This window comes from Anolis carolinensis, chromosome 1 (assembly GCF_035594765.1).
Source record: "Anolis carolinensis isolate JA03-04 chromosome 1, rAnoCar3.1.pri, whole genome shotgun sequence".
NCBI classification, from domain to species: domain Eukaryota; kingdom Metazoa; phylum Chordata; class Lepidosauria; order Squamata; family Dactyloidae; genus Anolis; species Anolis carolinensis.
The window spans coordinates 190,839,704-190,851,737 of NC_085841.1; the positions used below are offsets into that span (position 1 = coordinate 190,839,704).

General features: G+C 39.1%; 1 protein-coding gene across 1 annotated transcript in view; it reads left to right on the forward strand.

Annotated features, from left to right (window-relative positions):
• Positions 1-12,034, forward strand: part of rftn2 (raftlin family member 2) — a 50,709-nt gene that overhangs the window by 20,141 nt on the left and 18,534 nt on the right. The window contains exon 8 of the mRNA XM_062962789.1: positions 3,940-4,043. Coding sequence (XP_062818859.1) covers positions 3,940-4,043 — 104 coding nt within the window. The remainder of the gene's footprint in view (positions 1-3,939; positions 4,044-12,034) is intronic.

A 12,034-nucleotide genomic window follows, 5' to 3' on the forward strand; every position in this document is an offset into this window, starting at 1 on the left:
CGTTAAATGTGGAAATAACATACAGTAGAGTCTCACTTATCTAACACTCACTTATCCAACGTTCTGGATTATCCAACGCATTTTTATAATTTTTGTAGTCAATGATTTCAAAACATCGTGATATTTTGGTGCTAAATTCGTAAATACAGTAATTACTACATAGCATTACTGCATATTGAACTACTGTTTCTGTCAAATTTGTTGTATAACGTGATGTTTTTGTGCTTAATTTGTAAAATCATAACCTAATTTGATGTTTAATAAGCGTTTCCTTAATCCCTCTTTATTATCCAACATATTCACTTATCCAACGTTCTGCCGGCCCATTTCTGTTGGATAAATGAGACTCTACTGTATTGTAAATTGAATAATATAAATAAAAAAGAATATGTTATAGCAATTGAGAGCATATGGGACCCAGTTACGAAATATTTAGAGAATGTATTAAGACACAGAGTAGAAAAATTGAGATTAAGACTGATGTTTCAAATGTAATTTCTGTAGTTTATTGTACAAAGTGTATGTCCAGGGGAAAGGGCGGAGGGTGGAAGTGGGGTAGAAGAAGAATAAATAAATAAATAAATAAAAGGAGAGAAAATTAGACAGCACTGATTTCTGTAAGATTTTGATCATTAAGTGCCGATTCAAATGTTTTTAATTCAAAAGCCCTTGCATACCTTATTTGAGATGGTCCCCAGATAGAAAAACAGATTTTGTTTCTGTGTATATCTCACCCTTTATTCACATTTGAACATTTTGTACAGAAATAGTTGCACAAACCAACTTCAAAACCACATATGTGTAGTTTTGATTAATTTTATGCTTGAATGACGAAAAATCCCCTGACATAGTTTTTGGCTAAAGGCACTGGCCACTATACTGCTGAGAACATCAATATGTGGTAACAACTTTGCTGGGAAAATTGTACACTTTCTTAAAATGCTAGAATTGGCTTCTTGCAAATGAATGAGAGCAGAAGTTGACTTTCCCTAAGATGGTGATCTTACAAAAATATGTTGACTGCTGGTATAAACATCGTTATTTGAAAGGGGCTGGTTTCCTAGCCACTGCTTCGTCTCCTTTTGCATTGCACATTGTTTTGGATGACTCACGGTATCCTGTGACATGTGGAGCTTTTATTAACTCACATTTGCTGTTTCACAAACGTAATACAATGAATAAAATAAAAATGGCTTAATTCCAATAAATCTGTTTGGACGAACACATGAGGTGGGACTCTGGCGTCTGGCAGAAGTTCTTGTCATTTTCCATGGCAACCACTTTGACCAACAAAAAAGCAAGTTGCTACAGTAGGAAGCAAGTTTAGGACTGACTAAAGCTTCAAAATAGTCTGGACTGTTTGCAGAGTGCCAACACACACAAATGCTTATACAGATAGTCTCCAAGTTACAAACATCTGACTTATAAACAACTCATATTTGAGAATGGGAGTAAGACAACAGGAAGTGAGAGAAATCTACCTCTAAAGAAGGGAAATTCACTCCTGGAAGAGTTTCATGGAGAAAAGATGTCTCCGCTGAAGCTTTTTCACCATTCCTTGTTTCCACAACAAGCCAAATTTTTCAAAAAATCTAATTATCACAGGGACAGAAAGTCAGGTGAAATATTCTGAACAGGAACACATATAGCAAAACAAAACACCACAGAGGTGTTAACCCTTCCCTATGCTATCCAAACGCCCCTTCCCTCTCCCTCTCCCTCTGTGTGTGTGTGTGTGTGTGTGTGTGTGTGTGTATGGCTGGAATTGTACTTAAAATATACGTGTTCTGACTAACAAACACATTCAATGCAAGAATAAACCTATAGAACCTATCTAGTTCATAACTTGGGGACCACTTGAACTTGATCTGGGGCAGTATTAATTAGGGACTTCATCCCACAAGGTGGGTAAAGCGAGTGGAATCGACTTCTTTGCATGGCGTTTCATGTAGTTCCATCTTTAAAGAAGATGGAGAATGTACTCACTCCCATCACATAGTCGTAATAATAATAATAATAATAATAATAATAATAATAATAATAATAATAATAATCCAGCATATCTATCTTGTTTGCTGTGTCATAATATAATAATAATAATAATAATAATAATAATAATAATAATAATAATAACAACAACAACAACAACAACAACAACTTCTTTATTTTTATATCCCGCCACCATCTGCCCGTAGGGACTCAGGGTGGCTAACATGGAGACAAGCTCAAATAATCACAATAAAACAAATAAAACAAATAATAAACAATCAGAACAAATAACATCATCAGCGATAAAAAAATATTAACAGTTTAAAAGTTTAAAAGTACTAAAACAACAGTAAGCTGCCATACGCAACAAAGTAGAGTAAGATCATAAAAGATTGGGCAAAGTGTGTGGTGCATTTAATGGATAAGTGTACAATTGTAGTCCCTCCCAAAAAAATTGGGCTACAATTCTCATCATCCTTAGCCAATATGTTCAATGCAAAGGGACAAAGTTTCCAACCTATATTCCCACTTGGTTTAAGTATTGGGCCAGGATTCTGGGATACCAGAGTTCCAATCACTGCTTAACCATGGAAGCCCCCTTTGTGACCTTACGCAAGCCCACTTTCTCATCCAAGGATTAATAATAATAATAATAATAATAATAATAATAATAATAATAATAATAATAATAATTTTATTTTTAAACCCCGCCCCATCTCCCCGAAGGGACTCGGGGCGGCTTACATGGGGCCAAGCCCATCACATAGGATCGCCTCTTCCCTTTTCTAGCTGAACCATTGCAAGGATACTACAGCACACTTTTTAAAAAGGCATTCTTTTTTAAACTCCACTTTCCATGGAATTGTTCCCCTTAACCCCGTACACTAAAGGAGGCAGGCATCATTTCCTTTTTGGAACAGCACTTTCCATTGGATTGTTCCTCTTAAGCCTCTACACTGAAGGAGACAGACATTTCTTTAAATGGGACCCACCATTTTTAAACCGCTAATGGAAACAGAAGGAGCATTAGCAGACCACCCACACTGAAATAATCAGACAAATCCACCACTTCCCATTGCAAAGAAAAATACCTGTTTTTAAGTGTTTCTGTGTGCAGGGAAAGGAGTGGAGTCAATTTCTGCCCATCTTCGAAATCCTCCCATTTCTATACGCTGCAGAGACGGAGCCCTACAAGGAACCACTGGAAGCAGTTCTGCATCGTTTGATAGGCTCCATGGGGATCCGTCTTTGAAGAGTATAGAAACGAGTAAAGACAGAGGAAAACTTCCATATAATGAGGTCCTAAGAAAAGTAGGTACACAGACTGAGCATTTCTTTCCTTATTCTCAGTTCACTAATACACAATCTTTATATGGTTAAAGAATGTAAGCCTTTCCTAATTCCTTTAGAATAAACCTCATCAACAGACTAGGGTTTACCTCTAAGCAGACCTACATGGGATTTCTCTATTCATTCAGTCTATAATGAGTCATGTGTACTCTGCTTTAGATTCTAGAAATCACACTTGTACAAAAATATAGGGAAAGTAACCTGGTTACACTTCTCAGATCCCTGCTGAAAAAGTATGTGATCATAGAAAATGAGTATGAGCCATAAAGAAACAAAATAAAACCAGTGAAAAACACAATTATTATCAAATTTATCCATACGTGCCAATCAAAACCATAAGTTTACTACTAGAGAGAAGGGAAATATCCAAATCTTCACACAACTCTGTAGGCACTAAGCAATGTAAAAGAAACACATAGTGCATGCCTGTTATTCTTATTTACTCTTCCTTGTTATGCATTTGAAGACATGTGCTTCAGATATTGTATTTTATTCACTTTTCTGTCTTCAATAATGGATGATATTGTCAACTGCTATATGGGATGTGGGAATGTTTCCTGCTTTTCCAAAATATATTAATTTCTATGTTTCTGAATATAGGGCAGTGAAATCAAAACAGACTATGGTCCTTTACTGCACACACTGGCTGAATTTGGTTGGCTGTTAACTTGTGTACTCCCTACTCCGATCATCCGACTGGACAGGTAAATGAAAATGCTCCATTTCTCTCTGTAGTAACAGTACAATTTCTGGGAATACAGATACTCCTCTCAACCAATCAGATCTGAAACAATGATATCATCCAGAAGAAAGGACTTCTTTCTTTAGAAAAGGCCTGCCATAAAAGGACCTTGGATCAAAGAGTCGTGGATGAATCTGTCTTGCTCTCCAAGCTTAAAATAATTAAAGTAGGAATTTGTTCCCTTCCATATCAGATAAGGTGGAGAGGAGCCTTTTCTCAGGTTTACTCAGATTTAAGCATAAAAGCCAGTATCCATTTGGATCAGCAGCTGGCACAGATTCCAAATGTTCATTAATAATAATAAATAAAAAATCTACACTTTCTGGAAACAGAGATATAAGATATAAGTTTTTGAGAAAGAAAGTCATGTGACTCACTGGTAGTACAATTGTGGGTTAGCACAGAGTTCCACTCATGCCTCCCCCATCTTCCCTTAGTTGCTGCAATACGGCTGCATTCCTAGGTGTCCTTCCAGAATCCAAGATACAGAGGGAGGAAAACCAGTCAATCAGTTTGAACCTTACAGTTTAAACGGATTGGCTGGATGACTTGGCTGGAATATCCATGATTTGCTGGGTGTTTCCAGTCAGGCTAGGTGATGATGTTTAAATGAAGGTGTTCCCCAGAGCTTTGATAGTCTGTGCCAGTGCAGCGTCCCACTCACACCCTCAACATGGTTGTGTGGTCATGATAGCCTGTAATAATAATAATAATAATAATAATAATAATAATAATAATAATAATAATAATAATAATGATGATGATGCTGGATTTCATCAATCCAGCATATCTATCTTGTTTGCTGTGTCATAATAAAATAATAATAATAATGTTTATTTATATCCCACCTCCATCTCCCCCGAAGGGGACTCGGGGCGGCTTACAGCAAAATCATATACAAAACAATGACAAAATATGAAACATCAAATAACAGTAACAAAACCAATAATAATATATACACAATAACCGAAAAAACAGAAACGCAGTATTAAAACATCGAATTAAAAACAACGAGGTTGCAATAGTGGATAAGCAAAGTGCACATTATGAGTTGCAAATTCATAAATAGATAAAGTGCAGCAGATTCATTTAAGGTCACATTGAGTTGGGAGGAGCCCAGAATTAATGTCAAATTATCAGGAGAAGTGCGACCAATACAAAAGGTCAAGGAGTATAATTGTAATTATGATGGGGATGGGCGATCTTAGGCATGATTGGTTGTTTATCGTAACTAGGGAGTGGTTGATCATGGATCTTGCAACCTCACCACACAGGCAGATATACCTGTCATATGACATTTTAACCACAGTTTGGGGAAGGAGCCTGCCAAATCCCATCAAACAACGTAGAGCTACTTCCAACAGGGTTATATCCCCAAACTGTGGTGAAAGCATCTTAAGCGGGAGCAACAAGAACACTGGAGGCTTTCTGTGAGCTTGTTGCTTATAATGGAGTGAATGCGGGGATGGGGGAGCCAGGCAGTGATGCCTTCCCTGTGTGATGGGGAAGGCATCGCTGCGGGTGAGGCAGGGCATAGGGTGACAGATTCCCCCACTGCCCACTGGATTTGCCACACTGCCTTGCAAATCCCCCAGCTGTCGCCTGCGTTGGGTGACTGAATGTGTTGAGGTCCCTAGATCCGGGATGGACATGTCCAGTCTACTGAACCAGTGGTGAGAAGCCCCACAGGGGGTCTCGGGAGAGAGGGTGGGATACGGGGCCAACATAGGCCCTGGGCGGTTAAGCTGAAGTGTCACCCGATTCCTCCTGGTGGCAGTGGACCATATGGGATGGTAGCTGCCCCTGTGATCCACTCCACCCATCCCAATAACAGGCTGAATCAGAAAACAGTGGGTTTGTTGATGCCTAGATCTGGATCATACAGGCTCCAACCCAATTGCTGCTACCAATTTAGCTGTGGCCAATAAATTCCCAATTTATTCATATCTGCTTATGTATGTGTCTCACCGCTGCAGTGACCTTATGCCTGACACCACAAATGAACCCGTGTTTGTCTTTTGGTAGTATTAGTGCGAGGTAGATAGATGCTTCTGTAAATTATAGATTCTGGGAAAGTGGTTTCAGAACCTAAAATTCTGTTGGAAGGACAAGTTCCACATATATTTGTCATGGAAATAGGGCACAGGGCACTCTTGTCAGCCTCAGAGGAAGGCAATAGCAAACCTCTTCTGAACAAACCTTGCCAAGAGAACCCATTGATAGGTGTGCAGAAACAATTTGAAGGCACACAACAAGTGTTTACTCAGGTCTTACCCTTAGAAGTCCCATTACAAGATGTATATATTTCTAATGTATTTGTATTAGAAATCCACTCTACTTCTTATTGCAGTGTAACTCATAGTAGGGAAACAAAGCAATAACTTCAACTTGCTGGGATATTTATTTTGAAAAGTGGAAGTAAAATATTGGAAAGTTGTTGTTAAGGAGAACAAGTCTGTGACATCAGATTAATAATTATGCGCCACTTGAAGGGCTTCTTGTTGTGTTCTCATAGATGTGCACATTTTTGCAATCAGTAAAACAACTGATGACAGAAAATATAAAATAAAGCAGCCAGAAATGTCTGTGAATCGTTGTCTTGAATTAGTTCCTCTTATTTGTCCCCATAAAAACATAATAAGGTAGATTTTGCTGAGAGGTAGTGATTTGCCTATGATGACTCATTAAGATTTGCAACTAAGCAAGGGTCTGAACTTGGATCTCTCCATTCCAGGTCAAGCATTCAAACTGTTATACTATTTTTACTCTCTCGGATGAACGATGTTAAGACTGAAACTTTTTAGTAGAAGACAATGCAACAATTGACATGCTTACTTTGCATAATATGAATTTTTTTAGTATGCTCTTAATTGGCATGTTACACAATTTTCTATAATTTGCCAGTTCTTCTGTGCCTTCAAGTTGTTTCCAAGTTAGGATGACCCTCAAGTGAACCTATCACAGGATTTTATTGGCAAAATTTCTTCCTCTGAGACTGGGAAACTGTGACCTGTAGAAGGACACTGTACAAGGATTTCCGTGTCTGAGCAACGGGGTCAAACCGTGGTGTCCTGGAGCCTAATTTTGTGGAACTGGTGTGTAGCAACCCTAAATCAGGGCTGTGTGTGTGTGAATAGCCAAGGGTTTTTGCTGTTAAACAAGAAAATTTTGCTGATGTTTGAGCTTAGGTTTCATTGAGAGGCTTGATCTGGACAATTGAAATGTTTTTCTTATAGAAAATCCAGACCTTAGGCTTTAATTTGACATGATGCTCTTACATAGTTTTGATATTTTTTTGTGTTTGGTTTATACAAAAAAAAATCCCTACTGTCTGTTTTAATATTTAGCTTGGTTTTGAGTGATTTATTGATTCTGAGTCAGTGGACATAAGAACAACACTTGCATGTTGAGTACTGTTACTTGACATGTGTCCCTACTGTTCCTAGCAAAGAATGTGTGCATCAAAATGTTGGTTCAGATTGGCATGATGTGTTTAACTTTTTAAATTTTTATATACCAACAACATGGGACTTTCAGAATCAGCTTGTAACGAAGCTAATAAGCTGTATTCAGGAAAGAAAAATTGAAACGTTATGTGTCCATAATGAAAAATAAAGATTCTTTGGATTGCATCACCATATTAAAAATATCTGAATTTATATGTTGAATAAGTATTTTATTATTGTAGCCAATTTCATTGTTTCTATCTGGTACCTATTCAATATCCATTAATATTTAAGCATAACCATGGTCAGGCACAGAGTAAAAAGCAATTAAGCTCGTGGCAGTTTTGATTCTAACTACAGTACACGTATCTAATTTTGTGACTTATATTTTCTGTTATATTCTACATTCTTTTTTCTTCAAGCATGAAAGGCACCAAATTACCAACAAATAGTGCCTTGTTACAAATTTCCAAATTTGTATTCATGTTTCCAGTAACAGACATATGATTATATAATACTAGCTTGGGGACCCGGCGATGCCCGGGTCATTTGAGAATGGTATTATTTGTGTTTTAATGTTATGTATTCTGTTTGGAGTGGGTGAACTACAATTCCCAGAATCATGTGGTGCAGTACTCTGTGGATGGGGGTGAACTACTGCAATTTCCAGATTCCCTATCTATCATTAGTCACAGCAGGCAATATTCAGTCTGTGTGCCAAGTTCAGTCTGTGTGGCAAGTCTAGATTCATCATTGGCTGGGTTCAGTGGTCTTTGGATGGAGGTGAACTACAACTCCCAAAATCAAGGCCCCTTCCCACAAATACCTGCAGTATGTTCAGTAGGTCATGAGGCTTCTCTATGTGAAGTGTGCTCCTAGTGCATTGTTGATGGGGGTCCGTGTTTATCTGGTTGCAGGTGAACTATAACTCCATTTTCCCCAAACTTATCCAATATGTTGTATTGATTATGGGGGCTCTGTGTGCCAAGTGTGATGCTCATTCATTGCAGGTGAACTATAAATCTTAGTACCTACTACTCCTGAACTTCCAGTCCAGTTCCCCTCCAAACCCACCAGTAGTCAAATCTGGGTATATCGAGTCTGCATGGTAAGTTTGGCCCAGACCCATCCTTGTTTGGGTTCATAGCGTTCAGGGTGTAGGTGAACTACAACTCCTGTATATTCCCCAGTAGGAGTGACAGTGCTCTGACTTGATGCAGGGTGAACTACAACTTCCACCATGGGGAGTCAATCCCTAAACTCCTCCAGTAAGTTTAGTTGCGGTTCAGTTGTGCTCTGTTTGTTATGCAGAGAGATTGGAAAGGAAAGGGCAGTGGGAGGGGCCATGCAAATGCCACAGCAATGGAGAACCCTGGGATGCCTGCCTGTGGTGGAAGAAAAAGCAAAATCTAGGAGGAAATTGTCCCCAAATGAAAGCATTCCTTGGGTGGTGGGCTGTAGTGTTTGGGAAGGACATTGGCAGGGTTTGGGCTGCATTTTCATGGCGCTCGCTGTAATGACAATGTCAGTGGAAAAGAGTGACTTGCTAGATTTTTAACCCTGGGAAGTATAGCCTGTTTGTGGGGGCCGGAGGCTGTCTGTGTGAGCAGACATCCGTGCCACATACACACATAAGGGTTTTCGCTTTTATTATGAATTTAGATTTAGATTAGAATTCAAAATTAACAAGTTGACCAGGCAGCTGAGAAGGAGGAGATGTTTGAGAATGAAGCAACAAATGAGGGCCTATCTACACATACCACATACCTCGGATTTCACCTCAAGTAAGGTGCTCCAGATCAGTGCCACAGGACTGATCTAGAGCAGCCCACCTGTTTTGGTTCCTGTGGGTGGGCCCTCAGTCATAGTTTCTCTTTCAGTCTGTGGGTAAATATTAATAAAAGTAAATTGAGATCTAGAACAGGGATGTTGTGTGCAGATATCGGCCTCTGCTTATTTATATAACACTTAAATGAACAATGTAGTTTTATGTATCTACTCAGAAGTCAGCTCTACGACCTCATAATCTTATGCTGCTTATTCTCCCCCTTTGCCATGGAGCCTGTTAAATGATGTACATCTACTTCCGGCAGGGCTCCATGGCAAAAGGGGAGAGCAAGTGGGGTATGCCACCTTGGTGGCAACACAGGAGGCTTTGCAACAGCCAGGCAGCAGACACTTCTTCTGTGGGATAGGGCCAGCAGTAAATCAGGCGATGTGGGGTGTGGGGCGACAAGTTCTCAACGCCCGCCCCCCCCTGCCCCCCCGCCGGGACCCCACAGATTTACCACGATGCGTGGCAAATCCCGACCTTAATGTGATAAAATCCCTAGTGTGTCTGTGGGTCTTAACCCAGGTAAATGTGGATAGGATTGTACTCTATAAACCTTATCACACGAGGCTGATATAGAGCAGTTACAGCCAGATAAAAGCATCTTTTATCACATTATGTTGTTTCTGTCCCATAATTGCATTGCTATGGAATTGTGATTGGATTGTATGTTTTCATTAAGAGGAAAAATCTGCTAATGAATCCAATAGCACTGTTGTTGCACCACTATTTCTTGTATGATAGTTTCCTTCTGCTACATTCCTGACATTGCGAAGCAGAGAAACCATAATGTCAAAACCATGTGATTGCATAGCTGCAGCAAACTGGGAAAAAACCTAGATGACTGGATAGGTTGAACACAGAAAGGCTGTTTGGAAGAATGATCATGGGAATTCACATCAACAAAGCGCCAGCACAGTGCAGCTGGAGAGAGATTTGAAAGTGATTATTCCAATAACATTATGTCTCCATTTGCTTAAACAACACAATTGCTATGAGACTACAGTCTGATGATAAGTCATACATGAGAGACAGTCTGGCAGACTGTTGGAAACTGATGACAGTCTTTTCTCCCCCCCCCCCCAGCTCTATGTTAACTAATTTCCATTTAATTAACAAAACAGATAGTATTGTAGATTATTTTTATCTACCCCCACTAACAGCAATCCTATAACTGGATCACGCTGACCACATGAAAGCTCAAATTTTAATCTTATAATTCCATCATGTTACTCGACAGAAGAATCCTACAAAAACAGAGTTGGAAGGAATTCCAAAATTATCTGATCCAACCTGTTGACGGAGCATGAATCTACATGTATAGTGTGGCTCATTTCAAGGCTGACCCTAGCCCATGCAAATAGGATGTTGCAGAAGTAAGGAAGTTGCAGAGAGAAGAAAAATGATCTGAGCTTTGAAATATTTTTTATAAGAAAAGGCTAGCAACCATGTTTGAGGCTACTGCTTCCAGTTGGGGCAGCCCTTTGGTTAAATTAGATTCTGAGAGTGGTTTTGAGTGTAAGTGTTGTTGCTGTCTAGAATGAGTTGTTTTGCAATTTTCCAATTTTAGAATGGTTTTGTAGGAAAAGGTTTTTTTAAAAAATTCTGTGTTCCACAATTTTTTTTTCATGTCAAGAGCAACTTGAGAAACTTCAAGTTGCTTCTGGTGTGAGAGAATTGGCCATCTGCAAGGACGTTGCACAGGGGATGCCCTGATGTTTTTTATGTTTTACCATCCTTGTGGGAGGCTTTTCTCATGTCCCCGCATGGGGAACTGGAGCTTACTTAGGGAGCTTATCTGCACTCTCGCTGGATTTGAACTGGCAACCTTCAGATCAGCAACCCAACATTCAGGTCAGCAGTCCTGCCGGTACAAGGGTTTATCCCATTGCGCTACCGGGGGTTCCACAAATTCAGATTCAGGTAATTCTGAATTCTGTCTAGCAGTTTTTCATAAGATTAAAATGGATTCTGGTCAGCATGCCAAAAAAAAGAAGTCAAATATTATTTTCACAATGACAGAAGTTTGAACATAATGTGATTGATGCTTGGAGAGTGTGGACAATGTCAATTTTACAAAGAAACACATGATCAAGTTAATTTTATTGGGTATTTAGGAAGAACACACTATATTAATAGCTGCTTACAGACTGTCAGCTCCATGTGTCATAATTTTCAACTGTCCTTTGTGGCTGTTATGAAAACCTGGCAAACTTAAAAATAGTATATGCAACTGTGGTGATCACACCCATATACCACAAGTGTATGAGCTGTTCACAGAAGCTTACCATAGGCATGAAGGGGTTATATTACTATGTATACAATAATTAGAGTCAAATTATTCATCCTGTATTTAAGCAACCTAGATAAGACGTATTCCCTACTAAAAGTGTGTAAACATAATTAGAATGTTCATCCTCTTCGTTTCCCTGCCACACATTTTGGAGACAAGAGACGGTAATGATGATAGGGTAGCTTTTCTTGGCTGTAATCCATCCTCTGCATACATTAATAGTAATTATCTTCAATGAAATCCTCTTTTACGATCGTGACTTTTGTTGACTTTTGCTATTGCTAATCTACCATGGATGACACTGTAGATTAATGAGACCTTGCTCAGATTACCACTAACCATATTTCTGTTCTGTAAACAAGCACCTCGTACTTCATCCCACA